The sequence below is a fragment of the Mustela putorius genome, unplaced genomic scaffold (assembly GCF_011764305.1).
Source record: "Mustela putorius furo isolate JIRA1106 unplaced genomic scaffold, ASM1176430v1.1 tig00000580_pilon_pilon_pilon, whole genome shotgun sequence".
Lineage (NCBI taxonomy): Eukaryota > Metazoa > Chordata > Mammalia > Carnivora > Mustelidae > Mustela > Mustela putorius.
Window position 1 is genome coordinate 15,705,222 of NW_025421423.1, and position 25,951 is coordinate 15,731,172.

General features: G+C 44.0%; 1 protein-coding gene across 3 annotated transcripts in view; it reads left to right on the forward strand.

The window, feature by feature from the left end:
* SNX30 (sorting nexin family member 30) overlaps positions 1-25,951 on the forward strand; it is a 108,112-nt gene that overhangs the window by 24,280 nt on the left and 57,881 nt on the right. For 2 of the 3 annotated variants that reach the window (XM_004747824.3, XM_004747825.3), the window contains exon 2: positions 24,410-24,601. In XM_004747824.3, the coding sequence (XP_004747881.1) occupies positions 24,410-24,601 (192 nt within the window). Of the gene's footprint in view, positions 1-20,048; positions 22,402-24,409; positions 24,602-25,951 lie in introns of those variants that run through there. The other variant, XM_013053870.2, reaches the window with a different exon arrangement.

Below are 25,951 nucleotides of genomic sequence, written 5' to 3' on the forward strand. Positions count from 1 at the left end.
AAATGCATACATCTCATCTTTTTCAAAAACTCAGACGGTAGTGTTCCTTACCAGTGTCTTGTACCTTGCTTTACCCTTAGCCATAGATCTTGGAGGTTTTTCCATATTGGGGCAGAAAGTTCTTTCTCTCCCTCCTTGCTCCTCTTTTAATGATTTTATAGAGTTCCGGTTCAGTGAGTTTAGCACTTAGACTCCCAAATAAGTCAGTGCTGGTGATTCTTTTTTTTTTTTTTTTTTTTTTTCTTTACCTAATCTTCCACATGTTTCTAGATTTTTCTTCTTAAATTTAGAAATTTCACTAGCCTGCTAGAGGTTTATTTTTCTTAGGTATTTCCCCTTGAAGCCCTTGCAATTTTACTGCTTTGTCCATATCCTTTTCGTTCTTCATTCCCCTTTTTAGGTGGAAAGAACTATACGGATTTTAGACTATCCTTTTTGGGACTTCACTTTTCCTTGGCTCATTCTGTCCCACTGTATTTTCACTCCAATGGGAGACTTCTTTGATTGAATCTTCTGAATGATGGCTTTATTTTTTTTCTTTCATTCCATTCCCATATTTCTACTTTTCTGTTTAATTTAAAATTAATCTCACTTCTCTTTGTGTTAGCCCTCGTGTCTGGACCCGCCCTCCGAATGTGATGTCCATGGCGATGACATTGACTTAGGGCAGGAACTGGCCTCCCGCGGTGGAGAGCATGCTGCGTTCCTAGTCTGCTCACCTGGGGCCCTGTGGCTCCTGCCTTCTGGGAGAGGCACACGCTGTGGCCTCAGGCAAGGAGACCGGTTCTTGTGCGTACGTGTGTCATCATATATGCATGTCTGTATAAACACATACATATGCACGCGCAAGCCGTGTTTGGAGATTGTGTTCTTCGTCCTGACTGCAGCGATGGGGCTAGCGATGGAAGGAGATCAGGAGAGAATGGAGAAGAGATACTTGGAATTACTCTGGGTGGGCTTCCTGTCGGGGCGTGTGGCTGAGAAAGGACAACAGGCTGGATGGACTGTTCTTAATTGAGGAAGTAGGAACAGAGTTGCCGTACAGATGGAGGATTTCACAGTTGATCCCGAAATATGCTTCCTCTTTGCTTTATTCAAGTCACACTTCATCACCCAGTAACCGTCTCAGGGCCTGCTTCTGCTCTCAGTCGCTGTCCTTTCTGATTTGGGTTTTCTTCCCCAGGGCCTGTGCAGCTAATCCCATCTCTCGTCACATCCACCATGTCCCCCTGGGGCCTATTTTGATTTTGATTTTTCAACTCTGGCTAAATTTGATTTTTTTTTTTTTCTGTTGGTTTGATTCTGTCTGCTGTACCTTTTCCAGAAATTCCTCAAAATTTTTTTGACTGGTGGCCTCTGTCCCTCTTTTGTGCCTTTTCAAATGGGCTTACTCTGTTTTTATGTTTCTTTTGTCATTTCCTTGGGATTTGAGTGAGCCGGGCATCAGATTCAGGGCTGAGCTCACCCCTGTCGTGGACGTAGTGTTCCTCGTGCCGTTTCCCTGGCAGGGATGCGACAGCCTCTTTGACGTGTCTCCCTCCTTGTGTGCTCTCTATCCACATTTTAATAATAGCAGCAGCTACTAAATTGTTTGCTGTGTGTCATGCATCATGTCAGCGCTGACTGAGTCTGTTTTTCCATTTTTGTGCCTCCTGTGTACCAGGCAGATAGCGTTCCGGTTATGCACTGCTGCTTGGAAAACCACCCCAGGGGCACCTGGGTGGCTCAGTGGGTTAAGCCTCTGCCTTTGGCTCAGGCCATGATGTCGATCCTGGGATTGAGCCCCACATCGGGCTCTCTGCTCAGCAGGGAGACTGCTTCCCCCTCACTCTCGGCCTGCCTCTCTGCCTACTTGTGGCGCCTCCCTCTCTCTCTCTCTCCCTGTCAAATAAATAAATAAATAATAAATCTTAAAAAAAAAAAACCCACCCCAAAACGAAGTAGGATCAAACACACATTTGTTCTTACCTCTTGCTGTCCTGTGACTTGCCTGTTCTCAGCTGTGTGGTTCTCGCTTGAGGTCTCTCCTACGGTCATTCGAGGGCTCAGGCAGGCTGGAGGCCAAAGAGACCATGCTGGTGGCTGACAGTTGTCTAGAGCCATCTCTGTGTGGCTTGGGCTGCTCAAAGCATGGCAGATGGGTTGCTGGTAGATGTGTCCCAAGAGTGAGTGTTCCAGGAGACAGGAAATGTGGCATCACTTCTGTCCTGTTCTTTTGGTTAGAGAACCATCTTGATTCAACAGGGTGGCTTGATAGACTCCAGCCCTTGATGGGGAAGTAGCCAGGTGACATTGCCGATAAGCATATGGGACATGAATTGCCACAGGCACGATGCCGAGGTACAAAGACAGCCAATACCGGGTCCTTAGCTGATACCGGATCCATAGTTCCTTGCCCCTTAGGGTTCAGTGGCAGAAGCAGCTAGGTAAGTAGGCAATGGTGGTACACATGCTAAGTGTCATGTGTCATCTACCCCCATACTGGGCAAGTGCTGGCGGGCTGGAGTTGAAGAGGTCGGTTGAGAAGGAAGACATCTTACCAGGGATATTTTTGTATCTGAGTCTTGAAGCCCAAATGGGCATTGGCTGGATGAACAACCTGAGCCGAAGACAGAAGGCTTTAACCCACTGAGCCACCCAGGCGCCTCTCTTTTTACATTAAAAAAAAAAGATTTATTTATTTATTTGACACAGAGAGAGACACACAGCAAGAGAGGGAACACAAGCAGGGGGAGTGGGAGAGGGAGAAGCAGGCTTCCTGCTGAGCAGGGAGCCTGATGCAGGGTTCTATCCCAGGACTCTGGGATCATGACCTGAGCCAAAGGCAGATGCTTAATGACTGAGCCACCCAGGTGCCCCTGTTTTTACATTTTTAAGTGCTGGGGGGAAAGAGAAGATTTATATATTTCTTGATACCTCAAAATTCATGACATTCAAATTTCCACGTCCAAATAAAATTTTCCTGGAATGAAGCTGCATTCATTTATTTATCTCCTGCCCATGGCTGCTTTTTCCCTACAACAGCCGACTTAAGAGACTGCAGCAGAGACAATGGTCTGAGCTGGAAATGTTTACTCTCTGGTTCTTTACAAACAACGGTTGCTAGACCTGATAGAAATTGTCCTATATTATTACCTTTTTTGGATATTTATTCTTGATATTTATTTTTGGACGTGATGGTAGAGAAGAAGCCTATAACTTAATTATTTTCTAGATGGTTAAGCAAATTCTCCACCCGCCCTAATTGGACAGTCTCTTCTTTCTTCATTATTTGAAGTTCCATAGTTACCATGTATTAATTCAGATCTATTCTGTCAATTTGAGAAAAGCCAGGGTGAATCACTAACCTATTTGGGCAGGATCTATGTTATCCAGGAGTTCTCTGGGGATGAGAAGCCACTATTCCCTGCATTAGCCCTCAGAGTTCAAGCCAGGTGTGTCCATGCACAATGGTATCTAATCACTCAGGTCTAGTTCTAAGTGCAGACAATATGGTGGGGTCTTGCTTTATTTTTCTAGTGTCCATGGAGGATTGATGACAGCCCAATGGAGCTGTTGTTAATGGGTTTTGGTCCTTTATGTTGGGTCTCTCCTTTAAGAGAAGTGACTTGATTTATTTCTCTGACACTGGTGGATCAGGAAAGATTGCTTACCCCCAGATGCTGGTGTGGATGCAGACATGTGTGGGGTCATGGGGGTCCCTTGTCCAGGAGGTGCCTATTGAGTGAACTCTGTAGCAAGGGGACAGGTAGTGGAGGGCTCTTAGCCTCTGCTCTGGATTCCTGGGGCTGTGCCTCTGCTTGTTCCTGGCTGAGGGACCTTGGGCCCATCCTCTAACCTCCCTGGGCCTGTTCTCTTAGTAGGAAAACAGGGGTAGTAAAGCTCACCTCTTCTCCTCCTCTCCCACCCCTGAGTTATTTTAAGGGTTAAATGAGACATAGGCTTGCATAATGCCTGGCAGAGAGTATAAGCTTAAGACATTCCATTTGTTTACCTTCCCTCCCGTTGACTTAGAGACACACGTGTAGATGGCTGTGAGGAGCATGGCTCTTGTCCCTGAGTCCTGTAATCTTTCTCTGTCCTAAGAGTTTGCTTTCTGTTAGGGGGTTGTGTTCTGTTTCCGAGTCACCTCCCAGCCCAGGCCTGCAGGGTGATCAGCTGGCCATCTTTTGCTCTCTGCCTGGAGTGACTTCGGGTGACCCGAGAAGCGCCCTCTGGCTAGGCGTCGGAGTCAGGCTGTGCTGACAGCTGGGGGCTGTTGGTCCATTGAGCCTCCTTAAATGGATGCTGGTGTAATGTTCCCAGGGAAGTCCCCACAGTAAGGGCTGCTGGCTTGGGACGGTGGAAAACTGACTTGGGTTAGGTATCATCAAAGCAGGTGACTGAAGGTGAGTGGGAGGAATCCCCCCCAGGGAAGCAGCTCCCACGGGGGTGAGAATGTCAGGTACTTGGTGACCTGGGTCTGAGTCTTGGCTGAACACAGTCATTTTGATGGGACCTGTCCTCTTGTCCTAAGGATAGGCTCCATGGATTTAAAGACAGCACACAGGGCGTTGAACTTGGGTTTACTTGATTTTGCTGGAACTGCAGCAATTTCTAATACCCTGTAATTTGCCTGTGTTTGAAACATGACCCGGTGTGGCCACACTGTTATTTTCTGCCTAGGAAGCATTCCTCAGAATGTCTCTGACCTTAGTGTTGGTGATACTTGTCATCTGTGCTTCCCTTTCCTTTCCCAGGCATCTACCACCTGGTTCAGGTCCCATTTGGAAGGGAGAGTGTGTCTGGACAATTACAGTAGCCTCCGAACTGATTCCTCCCTGTTTGTTATTTCTTGCCTTCCTTATTTATTCTGTGTGCTTCTTCTGAGGTCTTTTTTGGTGAAACTTAACACTTGATTGCCACTTTCCTGCTTAAAAGCTTAGGCGCTGCCCACGGGGTTCCCCTCAGATTCTTAAGCGTGTGATTCAAGATCCCGCAGAGTCTGGGGCCAGTCTGCCCTCCAGGCCCTGGTTCCTGCCTACGGCTCCCCCAGACGGCTCACGTCCACATCCTGTTCCACGAGGAGGGTCTGCAGCTGTGTCTGTGCACCTCAGCCCGGGGCAGGGTTGCTGACGCAGCGTTCCACGCCAGAAGGTGTTTCTCTTCCATTAAGTGGCTCTTCCTCACTGTTTATACAGCCATGCCCAGTACTCTCCGTACAGCCTGGACCACACCTGGACGGGTGGTCCTTGGTTTTCCATTGCATGCCAGGGGTGAATTTAACCGGTTTCCTTGCAACCATATAGCTATGAGGAGAACTGGAGTTTCAAGCCAGGCGCCCTGCCGTCCTACAAAGCCCATCTGACCATCCTCTCTGGAGCCTTCCTCAGCAGGCAGTTACTCTCGCTTTCCCTGGGACTCAGGCACTGCAGGTTTCTGCTCTGTCATGTGTTTTGCACATTATATCATGTTACTGTTTGTCCTGGGTCTGTGCCACACCCCATACTCCACCCTAACACTCGATCCCTCAAGTTGGCTCTTGCCGGCTCGCTTTCCCCCGCATCTGGGATCGTACCTGGCACTCAGTGGGAGCTCCATGTTTGTTGGGACAGATACATGAATGAGTGGATTTTTCTTTTTACATCCTCTAATTCATGGTTTGGAGGAGGATAGTACCCTGGTAATTAGGCTACTTAACTCTCCTGTGTGTTGGAAAACATCTCTCTTTTGGTCTATAGAAAAAATAGAAAGTGATAATTATTTAGTCCCATTCCTCCTGCCATCTCATAGAGACAAGCACGTGTTTTTTACTACTTGAAGAAAGCCGCTTAAAACATTTAATTATGGGGGTGCCTGGGTGCCTCAGTGGGTTAAAGCCTCTGCCTTCGTCTCAGGTCATGATCCCAGGGTTCTGGGATCGAGCCCCACATCGGGCTCTCTGCTCAGCAGGGAGCCTGCTTCCTCCTCTCTCTCTGCCTGCTTCTCTGCCTACTTGTGATCTCTGTCTGTCAAATAAATAAAATCTTAAAAAAAAATTTAATTATGTATGTAAGAGGAATATAATCTTTAGTTAAGTTTTGTCAAACAGCAGCTATTCCTAGGAGTGGCTTTGAAGATAGGGGAGCCCTCCCTTGGTCTGTGAGCATCCCCTGGCAACCTTAACAACAACAACAACAACAACGACAACAGCGTAATGTTCTTCACTTTGGACAGTGGGTGTTCTTCTCTAGCATATGTGAAGCGTAAATTTCACGATAAGAAAGATTTATCGATCTCTTGTATGTGGGCTGCTTCAAGACAAGCCTCCGTGTCTCCCCATGCAGGCCCATATCCCATAGCCGCTGCAGCGCCTGCCATGGGGATGCCTCCTTCTTGTCATGATAGATGGGTAAGGTTGTAAGATTTTTTCCTCACTCATTCCTTGACTTTTTCCCTTCCTCTGTCTCTGTCCCTCCGCTGCCTGAACCTGGTCTGAAATCCCTCCACTTGGCTTTATTCACAGGGCTCATGTCTGCCTCTGAGCTCAGAATGTCTGGAGGGCCAGACTGACTGGTGTCAGAGCTCTTTTCTCCTGTGTCCCTCCTTGCTGTCTTTTTTTTCCTACTTTCCTCGCCTGGTTACTTAGTTGCAAAACTCTTTTGACCTGCTTTGGATTAGGAGGTCCTATTCCTGCTTTTTCTTTTACTGTTGAGACTATGGTCAGAATCTCGGTTGTCTAGTGCTTTTTTCTTTGCCAGTGAGTCCATTAACCTTGGGAATAAAATCCCCCACATCCAGTCTGAGTTACGTCAGTGGAAATGTGGGAATCAGCTCTGGAGCAACCCAGTAGCCAGGTGGCCCTCAAGCCTGGAAATGCATCTGCACTGTGGGGTGAGAGCTGGGTACACTGTGGCCTTCTCAAAACGATGCTGGGGGGGGGGAGCCTCATCTCAGGTTTTGGAGAGTTCTACAGAAAAATTTTTTTTGTGGGGGAGGGGAGGAAAAACATTTTTAGCTCCTTTGTGATAAGGTACAGATTCCTGAACCAAGAGTAGTATTGACAGAATACTGTCTATGCATCCCTTACAAGGAGAAACTCTTATTTATTTATTTGACACGGACAGAGAGAGACAGCGAGAGAGGGGATGCAAGCAGGGGGAGCGAGAGAGGAAGAAGCAGGCTTCCCGCTGAGCAAGGGGCCCGATATGGGGCTTGATCCCCGGACCCTGGGAACATGACCTGAGCCAAAGGGAGATGCCTAATGACTGAGCCACCCAGGCTCCCCCAAGGAGAAAGTTTTTTTGAGCAAGTGTGACCTCTTTGAATATGGTCACATTTTTCTCCCTAATTTAACGAATTTCCTCATCTTGGGTTTGTTTTAGGTTTGGGTTGAAGGTTTAAGGACATCTCAACCCTCAAACAGAGGGTATATGTGTCACACATCATGGCCTGTGGGGGTGCTCTGTAAGAGGATGGTTTGAACTTGGGGAGCTCATGGAAGTTGAAATGTACTTCTGTTTCCTCTTTCTAATTTGGCAAGTTTAGAATCTATAGTGCTTAACTTATTTCCCCTTGGGTATTTTGGGGACTCTAAAAATGGTAGGTTCTCTCTGAAGGAAGATTCAAATTCCTATGTGCACACACAAAATTTGCACATGATTTTTGGCACGTGGGTCTCGTGGTTTCCTGAGAAAGAGTCCCTGTTACAGAGGAATGGCAAACTTTAATTTTTGAAGCAGGATACCTTTGATCTTATTAAATGTGCAAGTTTTTTTTTTTTTAAAGTAGATTTTATTTATTTATTTATTTATTTATTTATTTATTTATTGGCATTGGGGGAGAGAACGGGGGTAGAGAGGGGCTGAGGGGGAGGGGAAGAGAGAATCTCAGGCAGGCTCTGTGCTCAGTGTGGAGCCCAATATGGGGCTTGATCTCATGACCCTGAGATCATGACCTGAGCCAAAATCAAGAGTTGGATGCTTAACTGACTATGTTCCTGAGGTGCCCCTAAAGACTTTTTAAAAAAAAAGTTTTATTATTATTTTTTTGGCAGGCAGCAAAACAAAGTTGATTGTGCGATAGTGTAAAGCTCTCACAGATGGAGGGGACCCGAGAGGGTTGCCCACATTTTTATTATTTAAGTGATCTCTGTACCCACTCTACAACCCAAAGATCAAGAGTTGCATGCCCCACCGACTGAGCCAGCCAGATGCCTCAAGGAACAAGGCTTCTTAAGCACAGCCGAATGCTGTGGGCTGCCGGCATGGACCCCACATAGCCCCTTGGCACTTGCTGTTGGTGGTTGAGTCCTGCCTTGTTCTTTCCTCATTTAAAGGTTGTTGCCCTTGGAAATCTTTGCTCGGGGATGGTGTTTCATCAACACATATTTGGTCCCCTAGTAAATATCCATCTTTGTATAGTATACTGTTTCCTCCAGTTCCTTGTTCTGCAAACCAGAAATACCCCTTCTTTAAAATTTAACTTGTTTTATTGAATATGGAGTGCATTCCATATACACAGTATTGTGTCCGATGGTGCACAAGACCATGGAGATTAGAGCCAGGCTTTTCTTTTTTTAAGATTTTATTTGATTTAATTAATTAATTAAAATTAACATATATTATTTGCCCCAGGGGGACAGGTCTGTGAATCATCAGTCTTACATAATTCACAGCACTCACCATAGCACATTCCCTCCCCAATGTCCTTCACCCAGCCACCCTATCCCTCCCCCATGACCCCCCAGTAACCATAAGTTTCTTTCCAGAGATTGAGTCTCTTAATATTGTCTCCCTCCCAATCCCATCTTGTTTCATTTTTTGCCTACTTACCCCCATCCCCCCTCAAATTCCTCATATCAGAGAGATCATATGATAATTGTCTTTCTCTGATTGACTTATTTTGCTTAGCATAATACTCTCTCGTTCCATCCACATCATTGCAAATGGCAAGATTTCGTTTTTTGATGGTTGCATAGTATTCCATTGTGTATATATACCACATCTTCTTTATCCACCCATTTGTTGATGGACATCTAGGTTTTTCCATAGTTTGGCTATTGTGGACATTGCTGCTATAAACATTCGGGTGCACATGCCCCTTTAGATTACTACATTTGTATCTTTAGGGTAAATACCCCAGTAGTGTGATTGCTAGTTCATAGGTAGCTCTATTTTCAACTTTTTGAGGAACCTCCATGCTGTTTTCCAGAGTGACTGCACCAGCTTGCATTCCCACCAACAGTGTAGGAGGGTTCCCCTTTCTCTGCATCCTCACCAACATCTGTTATTTCCTGACTTGTTTATTTTAGCCATTCTGACTAGTGTGACAAGGTATCTCATTGTGGTTTTGATTTGTATTTCCCTGATGCTGTATGATATTGGGCATTTTTTCATGTGTCTATTGGCTGTCTGGATGTCTTCTTTGCAGAAATGTCTGTTTATGTCTTCTTCCCATTTCTTGAATGGATTATTTGTTCTTTGGGTGTTGAGTTTGATAAGTTCTTTATAGATTTTGGATACTAGCCCTTTATCTGATATGTCATTTGCAAATATCTTCTCCCATTCTGTCAGTTGTATTTTGGTTTTGCTGACTGTTTCGTTTGCTGTACAAAAGCTTCTTATTTTGATGAAGTCCCAATAGTTCATTTTTGCCCTTGCTTCCCTTGCCTTTGGCAATGTTTCTAGGAAGAAGTTGCTGCAGTTGAGGTTGAAGAGGTTGCTCCTGTGTTCTCAAGGATTTTGGTGGATTCCTGCCTCACATTGAGGTCTTTCATTCATTTTGAGTCTATTTTTGTGTGTGGTATAAGGAAATGGTCTAGTTTCATTCTTCTGCATGTGGCTGTCCAGTTTTCCCATCACCATTTGTTGAATAGACTGTCTTTTTTTCCATTGGACATTCTTTCCTACTTTGTAGAAGATTAGTTGACCATAGAGTTGAGGGTCTATTTCTGGGCTCTCTATTCTGTTCCACTGATCTCTGTGTCTGTTTTTGTGCCAGTGTCATACTGTCTTAATGAATATAGTTTTCTAATAGAGCTTGAAGTCTGGAATTATGATACCACCAGCTTTGGTTTTCTTTTTCAACATTCCTCTGACTATTTGGGGTCTTTTCTGGTTCCATATAAATTTTAGGATTATTTGTTCATTTTTTTGAAAAACACTGATGGTATTTTGATAGGGATTGCATTAGATGTGTAGATTGCTTTAAGTAGCATAGACACTTTCACAACAGTTGTTCTTCCAATCCATGAGCATGGAATATTTTTCCATTTCTTTGTGTCTTCCTCAATTTCTTTCATGAGTACTTTATAGTTTTCTGGAGTACAGATTCTTTGGTTAGGTTTATTCCTAGGTATCTTACGGGTTTGGGTGCAGTTATAAATGGGATCGACTCCTTAATTTCTCTTTCTTCTCTCTTGCTGTTGGTGTATAGAAATGCAAATGATTTTTGTGCATTGATTTTAAGATTTTATTTTTAAGTAATCTCTACATCAAATGTGGGATTCCATCCCAGAACCTTCAGATGGAGAGTTGCAATGCTCTACCGACTGAGCCAGCCAGGTGCCCTTAGAACCAGGTTTTAAAATGAATGAATGGTACAGTTAGGAGGTGTTAGGTGAAGGGTGGGAAAGAACTAACATTTATTAAGGGATTGTACTAGACACATTATGTGTTTTCTTTCATCTATATGCCCTCCATGTCCTAGATGGGAAAATGGAGGCTCAGAGAGATTGGGTGCCTAACCCCAGGCCTGGAGAAGCGCAAAGGCAGAATTCAAGCGAGTCATTTGGACTCTAGGCCTACATCTCCCTTCTTTGCCTCTTCTGTTACAGATCAGAGTGGGTGGAGTGGGTTAGGGTAGGAAGAGCATAGAGAGGAGGACCTGCGGTAGAGGGTCCTCAGGTTAACTTCATGATCTTTATGAAACTTCACTTATCCTCTGTTGATTACCAATCACAATATAAGCTTTCTCTCAACTGGTCTTTTTTTCTGCTTGTCTTCTCCATCACTTACCTTCTTATGGGATGCACAAGGAGGAGCGCCGAGGTTATGTAACACGGCTTTAGAATGGAAACCAAAGACCTGAATTCCACACGTTTCCACTTAAGTGACCATGCATGCCACTTCTAAGCCTTCTTTCTGACACAGACAACTTGGGTGGTCTCAGAGGCTTTATGCCCCAGACCCTCGTGTGATTTTGGTGCAGAAATAATCAGTGGAGGAATGCCTTTATTTAGTTTTCAATCGACACGGTCGGGGGCGGGAGGCAAAAAAAGAGTAAGTTTTTAGGTAGGGTCACATTTTCTTTGAATATGTGCTTTTTGGGGAGGTTTAATCTGTGTTTTAGACAGCTGTCTCCCTGAACTTTTGAATCCTCCAGATGGCCTGCACAGACCTGAGTAGCCATAGAGGCAGAACCTTTGTGTTGTGAGTCTTAGGAATCATTCAGTTAGGGACAAGTTTTTGAAAATACCTCTCCTCCTTTACATGCCAGGCTGTCCCACAGCCTTGTTTCTCCTGTTAGAAAATTCAGTCATTCTTCTTAAGTTGTCCCAGCATCCTTTGCTCCCCTCCTTCCTTCTGCGTGGAATTCTGTTACAACTCATATTGCCTTGCCCTGTAGAGGTTTTCGTGCCTATATGCCCAGCTAGACGGAGTCTCTTAAACGCGATTTTCAAGTGTTTGGTAGCACTTTGTTTGGTAGCTCTGTTCTGTTCAGTAGCTCCACATTAGCACGTGGGGCTAATGTGTATTAGGGGCTCAGTATGTGGTTCAAACAGAGTATCATCCTGAGAACAGGATCCTATTTAAATTCATTTGAGAATGGGAGAAAAATCTTTGCTCCCAAGAATCACAAGAATGTCTGGTGAGGTGATTGCTAGTCTGGAGAGTCTTAGAAAAAGCCAGTAATAGACATTGGGATCTTAGCCAAAGAATGTGAACTTGGGCTCCTTCATTTTGACTTTATTTGTGCTCTGATGAGGTCTTCTTTTGCATCAAGTCCGTAGGGGGATATTACTTGAAGGACAGGTTTTCCAATAGAAAATCTAGGGAAATATTTTCAGTTTCTAAACAACTTTGTTAGTCTACAAATAAAGCTTTGAAACAGATGGTTTCTTTACCTCATAAGAAATGGTCCAGAATCCAGTGTAGGAAAAGGTAAGAAGTTCAGAGAGGATGTTAACCTAGAAACCATGGGCTTGTGGGCCTTGGGAGCTTGGAGATACTTGTACAGGCAACCTTGGAGGCTTGGGACAATATTTGTGATAGGGATCCCAGGGCCAAGATAGGACGGAAGGAGGATTGAGCCTTCCTGCTCATAAGCAAATAGGGTCCTGGGACTCAGGAAATAGAGTTAAGATGTGTTTGAATAACTCTACAGGGGGAAAAAAAATCAATTTCTGTGGCTTAAAGTTTTCTATTGTTGATATCACTGTTTCCTATCTAGATGTAAAAAATTATGTAGACATTTTTATAATTACATGTTTTAGTCAGCCTTTGTGTGATAATAGCTCTGAAAATTCAAAGGTTTGCAACGGAATTAATTTCTAGGTCACGGTATGTGCCAGTGGCTGTGAGTCAGTTGCTACAGCTCTTGTCCACCAGGATTCCATTCTGAAGGCACAGCCCCCCTTGGGACAGCCCCCGTTGGAACAGGAGAGCTGGTGACAAGGTTGCAGTGTCTGCTCCCATCTGGTGTGTGTGTCATATTCACTCGCATGCCATTGGGTGGAGCAAGTCACATTGCCCAGCCAAAAGGCGGAGGGGTGGGGGGTGTGCCCCCCTGTGCATGGTCACTTGGCAATAGTAAGAATGTATAATCCTCTTAAAGGAAGGAAGTTAACAACTGCAAATGATAATGCCATCCCCCATATAGTTTGTGTCCTTTCCTTGGTCACTGAGCATTATTTAGTTGCATCGGTTCAGACTGATACATTTTCTCCCTATTATGTGTATTTCAATTTTAGATAACTTGGGGGGATAATTAGGGAAACTGACCTCTCTCTCCAGGGAGTGATGTGGTGCATCACTGTGTTTTTCAAGTGTTCTTGAGTATGTCAGTGCTGGGAGTGCTGCTGTATGTGTGTCTTTGCATTAGCTGGAGTCTTCCACAGTCTGAATGATGGGGTGATATTAGGTATCAGGATCTTGTTTCTGAATTTACTGTGTCACATTGTTTGCTGCTTTTCAAAAAAACAAAACAAAACAAAACTATTGCGATCTAATTCACTTATCCTAAAAATCACCATTTTATAGAAAACTTTAAGCCACAGAAACTGATCTTCTTTTTCCCCCCTGTAGAGTTATTCAGACACATCTTAACTATACAGTTGAGTGGTTTTAGTATATTCACATAACTGTGTACACATCATTACTATCTCATTCCAGAATATTTTTGTCACCCCCAGAAAGAAGCCCTATACCCCTTGAGCAGTCACTCCCTGTTCTCCCTTCCCTCAAGTCCCTGGCAACCAAAAATCTCTTTTGTGTCTCTGGATTTGCCTTTTCTGGACATTTCCTATGAATGGAATGATACATGTGGTCTGTGCTGCCTGACTTCTTTCACATAATGTTTTCAAGGTTCACTGTTGATGTTTTCTGATTTAAACCCTTTAAAATATTTAGGAACTTTACTTGTGTGTTGTGTGCCTCTCCCCCCACATTCGCTTCAGAAGTCTCGTCATATCTAGGCTGGTTCCTGGAAAAGTCTGCCATGGGAGTCATATTGGTTTTTTTAAAATTTAAAAAATTCCAGTGAAGTTAACATACAATGTTCTGTTAGTTTCAGGTGTACACTACAGTGATTACTTGGTGCTCATCACAATTAGTGCACTCTTGATCCCCTTCATCTGTATCACCCACCCACCCACCTTTCCCTCTGGTAACTATCAGTTTGTTCTCTGTAATTAAGAGTTTGGTTTTTGGGGCGCCTGGGTGGCTCAGTGGGTTAAAGCCTCTGCCTTCGGCTCAGGTCATGATCTCAGGGTCCTGGCATCGAGCCCCACATCAGGCTCTCTCTGCTCAGCAGGGAGCCTGCTTCCCACCTCTCTCTCTCTGCCTGCTGCTCTGCCTACTTTGTGATCTCTCCCTCTGTCAAAAAAAAAAAAAAAAAAAAAGAGTCTGGTTGTTGTGTGTCTCTCCTCTTATTTACTCATTTGTTTTGTTTCTTAAATTCCACATAGGAGTGCAACCATATGGTAGTTGTCTTTTTCTGACCGACTTATTTCATTCAGCATTATACCTTCTGAATCCATCCATGTTGTTGTAGATGGCAAGATCTCTTTCTTTCTCATGGCTGAGTAGTATTTACATTGTATATGTCTACCACATCTTCTGTATCCATTCATCTATAGGTGGACCCTGGGGTTGCTTCCGTATCTGGGCTATTATAGATAATGCTGCTATAAACATTGGGGTGCACATAACTTTGTGAACTAGTGTTTTCATACTCTTTGGGTAAATATTCAGTAGTGCAATTACTGGGTCATATGGTGATTCTATTTTTAATTTTGGGGGACCCTCCGTACTACTTTGCACAGTGGCTGTGCCAATTTGCATTCCCATCAACAGTGCACAGGGTTCCTTTCTCCACATCCTCGCCAACACTTGTTGGTTCTTTTGTTTTTTTAGTTTAGCCACTCTTTCTTTTTTTTTTTTTTTTTAAGATTTTATTGATCTGTTTGACAGAGAGCACAAGCAGGGAGAGCAGCAGGTAGAGGTGGAGGGAGAAGCAGGCTCCCAGCTGAGCAAGGAGCCCTGAGATTATAACCTGAGCCAAGGGCAGATACCCAACTGACTGAGCCACCCAGGCACCCCAAGTTTAATCATTCTGACAGGTATATAAGTGATTCTTTCATTACGGTTTTGAATTGCATTTCCCTGATGATGAATGATGGTGAATTATCTTTTCACGCATCTGTCGACCATGTGTATGTCTTCTGACCATGTGTATGTCTTCTGTCTGTTCATGTGTTCTGCCCATTTTTATTTTGGATTATTGTTATTATTATTATATTTGGTGTTGACTTGTATAAGTTCCTTGTATATTTTGGATATTAACCCCTTATCAGATATATCTTTTCCAACTATCTTCTCCCATTTGATGGGCTATCTTTTTGTTTTGTTGATGGTTTCTTTTGCTGTGCCAAAGTGTTTTTATTTTGGTGTAGTCCCAGTAGTTTAGTTTTGCTTTTGTTTCCCTTGCCAAAGGAGACCTTTCTATAAAAATGTTTCTATGACTGATGTTAAAGAGATTACTGCCTATGTTTTCTTCTAGGAAATTCATGGTTTTGGAAATTCTTCTAGGAAATTCATCTTGAGTTTATTTTTGTGTATTATATAAGAAATTGTTCCAGTTTTGTTCTTTTGCATGTAGCTCTCCAGTTCTTCCAAACCATTTGTTGAAGAGACTGTCTTTTTCCTGTTGCATTTTCTTGCCTCCCTGGTCATAGATTAATTGACCATATAATCATGGGTTTATTTCTGGGCTGTCTATTCTGATCCACCGATGTGATCTGTTTTTGTGCCAGTAACATACTGCTTTGATAACTATGGCTTTGTCATACATCTTGAAATCTGGGATCGTGATACCTCCAGCTTTGTTCTTCAAGATAGATTTGGCTGTTTGGAGTCTTTGTGGTTCCATGCAAATTTTAGTATTATTTGTTCTAGTTCTCTGAAAAATACTGTTGGTATTTTTCTAGGAATTTTATTAAATCTATAGGTTGCTTTGGGTCGTATGGGCATTTTAACAGTATTTGTTCTTCTAGTTCATGAGCATGGAATATTTTTCCATCTGTGTCGATCTTCAGTTTTTTTCATCAGTGTTTTCTAGTTTTCAGAGTACAGATCTTTTACCCCCTTGGTTAAGTTTATCCCTAGGTATTTCATTATTTTTGGTATAATTGTAAATGAGATTGTTTCCTTAATTTTTCTTTCTGAAACTTCATTATTAGTGTGTAGAAATGCAACTGCAAAAAAGTTTTATTTCTTAGGAACTTTATACTTTTTTTAAAGGTTTTTTAAAAAGATTTTATTTATTTGACAGAGAAAGAGAAATCACAAGTAGGCAGAGAGGCAGGGAGAGAGGGGAGGAAAGCAGGCTCCCCGCTGAGCAGAGAGCCTGATTCGGGGCTCGATCCTGGGATGCTGAGATCATGACCTGAGCCAAAGGCAGAGGCTTAACCCACTGAGCCACCCAGGTACACCTTTTTAAAGGTTAAAGATAATTTATTTGAGAGAGAGAAAGGGAGAAAGGGAGGGTGGGTCCCCCACAGACCCTATGCTGGGAGCCAAGCCAGGCTCTGGGAGCCAAGCCCCATGCAGGGCTCAATCTCATAACCCTGAGATCATGACCTGAGCCAAAACCAATAGTCAGATGCTCATCCAACTGAGCCACCCCCAGGCCCCTTAGGAGCTTTACTTTTATTTCTTAATTTTACTTAGAGATTTTTTTTTTAAGATTTTATTTATTTATTTGACAGAGAGAGACTGCCAGAGAGAGGAAAAACAAGCAGGGGGAGTACGAAAGGGAGAAGCAGGCTTCCTGCTGAGCAGGGAGCCTGATGCAGGGCTTTATCCTAGGACCCTGGGATCATGACCTGAGCCAAAGGCAGACTCTTAACGACTGAGCCACCCAGGTGCTACTTACTTAGGGATTTTTTTTTTTTAAGATTTTTATTTATTTATTTGACAGAGAGAAATCACAAGTACACTGAGAGGCAGGCAGAGAGAGAGAGAGAAGGAAGCAGGCTCCCTGCTGAGCAGAGAGCCCGATGCGGGACTCGATCCCAGGACCCTGAGATCATGACCTGAGCCGAAGGCAGCAGCTTAACCCACTGAGCCACCCAGGCGCCCCGATTACTTAGGGATTTTAATGGAACAGCTGATACCAATTCATTACCAACGAATGATACCAATAAGCCTTTTGATAGTTGTACAAGGACATGATTATATCCAACAATGATTATATTAATCATTTAATGTGATAAGTTGCATTAATGCATTTCCTAATGTTAAATTATTCTTGATTTCCTTGAACATATTTGACTTGATCCTGGTGTATTCTTCTTTTAAAAAATTCTTTTAATATACCAATTGCTGTTATTTATTGATAATGTTTACACTTATATCTAATTTCCTTTTCTGTTCTAATATTTGGATATCAGATATAGTTCATTCTCATAAAATGATTTAAAAGGTTTCTCTATTTTTTGTGTGTCTTTTATGTGTCTTAGAGGATGTTCACTGGACGTCCTTGGTGTTCACTGGACGCACTTACTCCTTGGTGTTCACTGGAGCTCAGCTGTACCCACCATGGGGCTTTGCTTCACTGGAGCTCAGCTGTATAAGGGGGCTTTGCTTACTTTTTGCTAAAAGTTCTCTGACAACAGTTCTGTGGTTATTCATTTAGATTTTCTACCTTAACTAAATTTCGTTTTGGCCATGTATTTTCCTAGAAAGGCTTCTATCTCATATAGATGTCCAAGTTATTGGCATAGTTATTCTTGGCATGTCTGTATAGTTTATAACCATACATAGAGGTAAAATTTAAATATTGTTTACTCCCTCTCCCCCCAGCTGTCCCTTCTGTATTGATCAGCTTTCCTAAGTTACTTTATCTAACTCGTCTTTTAGGAAGCTTCTACTTTTTACTCTTTTCCATTTTCAATTTATACTTTTAAATATAAAATGGGAACACAAAGTAGATGTGGCCCAAAGGGCTCTATTTTGTGGGATAAATCTTTTTCAAGTACATATATTTATCTGCTCCTGACGACTGTGCTACTTTCTTCGTGTTTTGGTCTTCTTGGGTCTGAATGGTGAGTTAACACAGGCTGGGTGTGTTTTTAGGTTTTTTTTGTGTCTGATGAGGTAATGCAGGCCTACCGTTTGCCTCCTATCAGAACAAGTGAACCGTTGGATCCCCTCTCTTTCTCCATGATGTTAGAATGGTCTTCTCGGATCTGAGGTTGAGTCAAGTGATCAGCTGACAGGTAAACTGAGTGATCTCTCAGTGGGGAAAAGAGAAGGAAAAAAGCCAGGATCCTGGTTAGTTGCTCTGGACTTTTTGCTTCCTCTCTCTCTGGGTCTGGATGGAGTGGAGCGTGGCTTCCTTCTTGTTTCCGGTGTTCTCCCCATCTCAGGAGAGCCTGTCTCCTTCAGTTCGTAGTCTTGCCTGCCATGTGCTTGGTGGACCCTCCCAGGGCAGCTCTCCAGCTGCCTTCATGTTCCTCTGACCTTTGACTTGCATTTGCGTCTCTCCCCTTCATGGAAAGAGGAACCTGTGAAGGTAGGCCTCGCTCTACTGGTGGTCCTCATGTGGACTCTCTGCCTGTGCAGGGCTTCTCCTTGCCTGCAGCAGCCAGCCACACTGGTGGTCCTTCTCTGCCCCACTGCTGACCCTTCACTTACCCATCCCCCCAGAAGAAGCACTTTCAAGTTAGAGTATAGGTGAGGGCTTCAGGGCGTTTTCTGCTTCTTCGGTAACCTTGATAACCTTAAGTGACTTCAGGGACATGGGTTAAAAGATACCTCCTAGTTCTTTCCTCAGTTGTGTCCCAATTAGATCCAGTAGAAAACTTTTGGAAGTTTTGGCATTTGGATGGCATTCTTGCCTGGTTTCCAGTCTGGTCCGATTTCAGACACTGCTTTGCTCCCCCCCACCCCCACTGCTCTCTCTTTTTCATTCTTTGGGTTGTTAAGTTAGTATCTGGAGAATGGAAAGAGGGAGGAAGCAAAAGTGCATGTGGCCAGCTCATGGAGTTTATCTAGGAGTCTAGATTTGTAATGTTTAAATGAGCGTGTAACATTCCTATGAATGTAAACACGATCATTTCCTGGTTATTGAGCCCTTGGGATTTTTCCAGGGTTTACTCTGCATTCTTTGCTCTGTTATGAGCATCTTTGAACGGAACATTTCAGGATTTTCCCTTTGACTGTGTTCTCTAAAGTGGGCTTAAGTTCAGCTTTACAGCAAAGTCAATAGTCAAGAGTGTTCTGTTCAGTTTGTGTAGGACGTATTCATTCTTCAAGCATCTCCTGTGTGCTTGGCGGGGCAGTGGGGTGGGAGACAGGAAATGGAGACAAGTCAGGTACCATACGTGCTTCCTCCCCTTCAGTTTGAGGACGTCTTTTATGTCAAGCTCTTGTGAAACTAGATCATCATGTTGCCCACATTCCTCTAATATTATAAAAAAGAGAAGTTAGAGTACTTAAGCATGACTTTTTTTTTAAGTTTTTATTTTAGTCACCCTGTGCTCATCACAAGTGCCCTCCTTAATCCCCATCACCTGTTTTGCCCATCCCCCACCCACCTCCCCTCCGGTGACCATCAGTTTGTTTTCTGTAGAGTTAAGAGTAGGTTTCTTGACCATACTGGCTCCTAATGTATACCACTTTCTTTCCATAAACCCTATGTTTAATGTAATATAGTTTTGCCATTGACTTATGTTAATTTACTAATCTATCTCATGACTGGCTGACTACAATGGTAGATCTTATAACTGACATTCTTTGAACCAGCGGGGTTTCTGAAGCACCTTATGTATGTGTTTCCCTTCCTAAGTAGAAAGGGGTAGAGGGGGGAAAGAAATTCACTTATAACTGAAACCTGCTTAAGTGAGAATTGATATTTTGGAGCAATGAGGACTTTTCATTTATTTGTCAACTATGTAGTTGTAATTTCCTCAAGGGGTACTGTAGCTACTGTGAAGTCATTAAGGAAAGTGTATGTGAGGCACCAACTATGACTTTCTTTTTTTTTAAGATTTTATTTATTTATTTATTTGACAGAGATCATAAGTAGGCGGAGAGGCAGGCAGAGAGAGAGGAGGAAGCAGGCTCCCTGCTGAGCAGAGAGCCCGATGTGGGGCTCAATTCCAGGACCCTGAGATCATGACCTGAGCCGAAGGCAGAGGCTTAACCCACTGAGCCACCCAGGTGCCTCGCCAGCTATGACTCTTGATACAGTTTTTTTTTTCAGCAGCATTTATTAAGTGTCTACTCTGAACCAGCTGCATGGACTCTAGGGGGATGCATACTTGAAGAAAGGTGGATCTCACTTTTTTTTTTTTTTTTTTTTAAGTATGTTAGTAGTGGTGTAGCACACACTCTGTTCCAGGCACTGTTCCAACTGCTTCCATACCCTAACTAATTCAATCCCACTATATCCATTTTGTAAATGAGGAAACTAGGGCATGGAGAGATTAAGAAGCTTGCAGAAGTCACACTACTTGTAAATAGTGGAACTGGGCTTCAGAACTGCCTAGTCGTTGCTAGGCTCAGTTTCCTTGTCCTTCAGCAGACAGTTACTGGGTCCCTTCTATTGGCAAGGGGTTGAGCTGGATCATTTCTAAGACTCGGTAATTCATCAGGTACTTCCTGAGTACCTACGATGGGCCAGTGAATCAAGGAGTGAATGAGATGAAAGTCTCTGCTCTTGTCCGACCGTCAGTCAACACATAATAAGTTTTTAGATAATGATAGTCTGTGACTAACATAAAGTCAGGGAAAGGACTGGAAAGTGATAGAGGGGTGCAGAGATAGTTTTCTGTTTTGTGGGCTGAGAAGGCCTCCCTGAGTCCGTGTCATTTGAACAGAACCTGTTTGAAAAGAGAAGCTAACCACATGGGAATGTGGGGGGAGAGGAGTGATCCAGGGAGAGTGGCAGCAAACAGGGGAGCCCTGAGGTCTAAAAGGGCCAAGCCCTGTATCCGGAGCGGGATGAGCTAGGGGAGAATGGCAGTGATGAGGTCAGGGAGAATATGAGGCCCCGTTGGCCCTCTTGGGTTTTGGGAGGGAGTTTGGGTTTCATTCCGAATGTGATTGGTTGTCTTTGAGAGTTTTGAGCAGGGGAGTGGCATGCTTTGATTTTTCAAAGAGCTCTCTGGCTGCAGGGTGGAAGTCTGACTGTAGGGCAGCGAAAATGAAGCAGAAGGCTTTTGTGTTGCACCAAGGATTCTCGGTTCTTACATCCTGTGATTCATGCTGGTCAGAAAGGTGCTGCCTTTCCACAGTACCTGCTCAAGAACTTAGGTCTCTTCGTTTAGCACACCTGCTGCTAGAGGACTCAGACTCCGGTCCTTTTCCTCCTATGTTTCTCCTATTTTCCCTCCATGTTTCCTTCTCATGGGGCCTGTATCTTGAGGGGGGAGTCACTTGCGGGCATAACTTGTATTAAGATCCTCAGGGAAATGTTAGCTTTCCCTGATTGGCTTTAAAATCAGAAGCTTCATATTTACCCAGAAGGATTTATGGCCAGATATTGGAGATATGGGGCGCTATTGGGTTGGAAAAGCCACACTGAAGGCATTCAGCTTGCTAAGAACCTGAACCCGGCGCTAGAAACCTGGGTTCAGTTCTTAGCATAACGATGCCAAGCTTCACTGGGACACGATACCTGACCTTCTGGTCTGCCTCCTTCTCCGTAGAGACGTTATGTGTCTTGCTAACATCATGAGCTGCATGAGCTGTGAAGAAATGAGAACGTGGAAGCGTTGTGTACACTTGTGCCATGGAAAGCCCGGCTGGCAGGGTCCAGTTTTAGGAAATTGTAGACATTTGTAGGTCATTGGCTATTTGTACATGCTTATATGTTGGCCCATGAAACACCCAATAGTAAGGGTGTGAATGTTTGCCTGGTCACACAGTCCTAGGAGGAAAGAATCCTCAGTGTGGTAAGATCTGTTTGACTGACCCTCCCTCCCCTCCCCCATCTCCTCACCTCCCGTGAACTGACTTGAGAACAAGCTAACTTCCCACTGTCTGGCAGAGACATCTCGGACCTTTGTGTGAGCTGTTTTTGGAAAGTTGTTGGCAGAGGGCCCCAGAGCAAAGGTCAGGCGAGTTGGCTTGGATTCACAGGGAGACCTGCAGAGACAGACGGCACACACAGACAGGTGCACACCCACCCAGCCACCCACACAGGTAAACAAGGCACAGTCATAGCAGTCATAGTTGTTGGGGACTCAGCGGCGTTTGTGGATGTTACATATGTAAATAAATGATTTAAAACTGTGAAAGCTGCTTCGGGGAAGTATCTTCAAAGTTTTGAGAAGATTGACTAATTCTGTCAGGGGGCAGATGAAGGAAAGACCTATATTCCGAGGGGGGGGGGCATTTGAAAGATGCCCGTGAGATGCTTGGAGACCGCCACGTAAGCAAGAGGTGTGATTTCGCCAGCAGCGGTGAGGGGCCCGAAACGGCGTGGTGGGTTCTGGAACTGAAGCCGTGAGAAGCAAGGCTGGTAGGATCCTTTGAGGCCAGATGGAGGAAAGCTGCTGTCAGAGCCCATGGTGGCTTATCTGACTGAAGATTCTGAGTTCTTTCTTTCTCTTGTGCGAGGTGCTGCCATCGCTGGAGTCTCTCTGTGGCGGGTGTTGATGAAATGTCAGCAAGGGGGGCCCTGCGGTTCCTCCTGTGGTGCCTTGCCTCCGAGGTCAGTGCTTCAGTATTACTTACTGAAACAAGGAGATATGATGGTTATCACAGAGTTCCAGAGAAGAGGTCCTTTTCGGATCCGCAGACACGGGGGTAGGGACTGTGCGCGCCTGGTGGTGTCTCTCTGCCAACAGAGCGGTCAGATCAGCAGCTGCTTGACTCCGCAGTCGTGTCCACACCGAGAGCTGCTGCCGTGGGCTTTGGCAAGCTCCTGGGCTGAGGAGAGGTGGGGAGTGGGGTCTAGTCCCGCAAGTATCTTCTGTGAAAATGGTATCTGTTCAGTAATTACAGAAATATTTTTGATGTTGTATAAATACGTATGTTATTAAATTCTCTAGTCAGTAGAAATGGAAACAAAGGAAGGTGCCTTATCTGTTTACTTAGCATCATCCACCGAGTTGGGTGACATTGCACTTGACTCCAGCCCGTACTTCCCGCTGCCTTGTCACTGCCCTTTTCCCAGACGTCCCACGATCATAGAGCTCGTGGATGGGACTGCTGGTTGACCTCTCGTTTCCTCTGTGTTCCCTTATCTGAGGGCTAAGTCAAATACAACCTACATACAAGAAGAGAGAATTCAAGGAAAGCATCTCCCTGCCCCCAACCTGTGATCCACTGACCAACAGGTCAAGAATGTTTCCAAGTCCTCTTCCGTGGTGTCGTGTCACTTTCTTGCCTTATTCCTGTCTTTGCCTCCTGATGAATCTATGGTGACATTCAGATGCATTCACTTCACATCTACTGCTAGACAAGGCTTTGTCTATTACTAAACCTAAAACCCAAAACACATGAGACTGAACCTTTTTTGGATATTATAGGAACATAACTTAATCAAGTGCCTTCCTCCAATGGCCTAGACAGAAAGAGCTCCATAATTTAAAAAAATGTTCCTTCTCTTTTTCTTCTGGCATTTATACCCCCCCCCCGCCTTTTAAAGCTTTTATATTGCGGACAGATTTACACATATACGAAAGAGGAGGGAACTGTGTCGTGAACCTGCAAGTCCCAGCTTCAGTAGTAATCAACTTTGAGGCATATTTTGTATCATTTATATCCCTGTTTACCTATCCTTCATTATTTTGAAGCAAATACCACACGTCCTATCATTTCATCCATGAATATTTTAGCATATATTCCAAAAAGATGAAGGCTTTGTAAAACCATTGTACTTCTGTTATCATGCCTGATAATTCCTTGATATCCTCAAATAACTGATCAATATTCACATTTCCCTGAATATCACAAAACCTGTTAACACTTTGTTTTAATTGGGATCCACTACAGTCGTTGATAGATCCCCCGAATTGCATAGCATCTCTAGGTGCTCCTCCATTTTTTTTTTCCTCTCCTTGCATTTCACTTATTGAAGAAACTGGGTCTGTGGTTCTCTTTAATTTCACACAGTGTGGCTTCTGCCATTTGCACCCTTATAGTGTGGTCTAACATCTCCCTCCCTCCTCTGTATTTCCTATGACTGTGGTATTGGGTCATAGAGATTTGTTCAGGATTCAGATCCAGTTGTTGGCAGGCATGCTTTTTAGATGGTGGCATAAACTTCTTTCAGGAGGCATGTAATGTTTACTTGTCTCTTGGTGATGGTTGATTGAATTTTTAAATGTGCCGAATATTTAAGAGGGTTCACATCTGTTACTGTTTCCCTGGGTCCAGGTGGTGGTCTTGAGAAAGGGTGAGAAAGGATGCCCTTGTGGTGTGCTCCTGGCAAAGTCTGATGATGGCGGGGGCTGGTAGGTCCTGTGTCCCTGGGCTGGGGTTCCTCCAGTGCTCGCTGGAAGATAGGTCGGCAAACTCCCAGAGTTTGTTTCCCTCGGTCCCAGAAGACCTGTTCACGCAAGAAACACTTAGTGAGGAGAGGCTCAATTTCTTTGGATGTTGCCTTTTGTATGTAGAGGTGTTTCTTGGTTTGGCTACATGAGCTGATGTTTTGCTGATGTTCTCCCGATAATGTGTTTTCATTTAATTGTAAGGTGACTCTCTTCTTCTTTCAGGATCTCATTTTGCCCAATGGTGGCACTCCTGCAGGTACTTCGAGTCCCGCTTCTTCGTCTTCCCTTCTCAACAGACTTCAGCTTGATGATGACATCGATGGTGAGACCAGAGATCTCTTTGTCACCGTTGACGATCCCAAGAAGCATGTCTGTACGATGGAGACCTACATTACTTATAGGATCACCACCAAAGTAGGTCCCTTCATTATCTTCTGCCCCTGTGGAATGGTCTTGGTGAACTGGAGACCTGCTGTCATGATTCCTGCCTTCCTTTCTCCCTCCCTTTGTAGGACTGTGTTCACTTTCCTTCCAATGGTGGGTGTGGCTTTTTGAGAGATCAAATGTATTCAGATGAAAAGGATTTGATGTGAATTTTTTGCTTTGAAATGACAGAGAAGTTGTGACTATAGTCTTTCAAGTAGAGCATTTAATCCTGCTACCTTCACTTATTTTTGGTCATGATACTTTTTTAGGCTGTTAGTTATCACTTTATTATTGAAATTTATGAATGAATCTTTGTATCATCCTAAATGTCTGGTGGGACCATGGTTGTAATTTGGTGTAATTGGAGTGGATCATAGCGGGAGGGGTGTAAGAGAAGGATGGGAATGAAGATTGGTTGCCTTTCTGCTATGGGCCATGTGGGTGGGTAGTGGGCAGGGGGCTGAGATTGACTGGCTTAATGTTCACAGTGACCCTCAATTGTAACCTTGTAGTTACAATTTTAGAGAGGAGGAAACTGAAGCAGAAACTTTAAATAAATTGCTCATGGTTACAGAGTTGGTAATCAGGATTCTAATCTTAATATTTAGGACTGTCAATTCAACATTTTTATTTTCAAACCCATACTCTTAAACCTAATTCCATTTTTTAAAGGTTTTTTTAAAAAGATTTTTTTTAAAAAAGATTTTATTTATTTGACAGACAGAGCTCACAAGTAGGCAGAGAGGCAGGCAGAGAGAGAAGAGGAAGCAGACTCCCTGCTGAGCAGAGAGCCCGATGTGGGGCTCGATCCCAGGACCCTGGGATCATGACCTGATCTGAAGGCAGAGGCTTTAACCCACTGAGCCACCCAGGTGCCCCTTTTTTAAAGATTTTAAAGATTTTTTAAAAAAGATTTTATTTAGTTATTTGTCAGAGAGAGAGAGAGAGAGCACAAGCAGGGGGAGCATCAGGCAGAGGCAGGCTTCCTGGTGAGCCAGGAACCCAATGCAGGACACGATCCCAGGATCCTGGAATCATGACCTGAGCTAAGGCATGATGGCTTTCATCTTACATGACAGCTTAATTTACTGAGCCACCCAGGCGTCCCATATACAATATCTTTTCTCTATGGACAAATAAGCCTTTCTCAGATATTTCTTTGATATTCCTGCCCTGTCCTTTCTGCACCTGGTTCACATTGGAAAACTTGTCTCTGTATGTGTGCACACGCACATGCGTGCACGCAGTCTTCCCCCGTCCCCGGGGCCGCTGGGTGCCTGCTGTTTCCCAGGGATTCGGCTAGGTGCTTAGAGGTATGTTAAATCTTCAGAGGTTCTA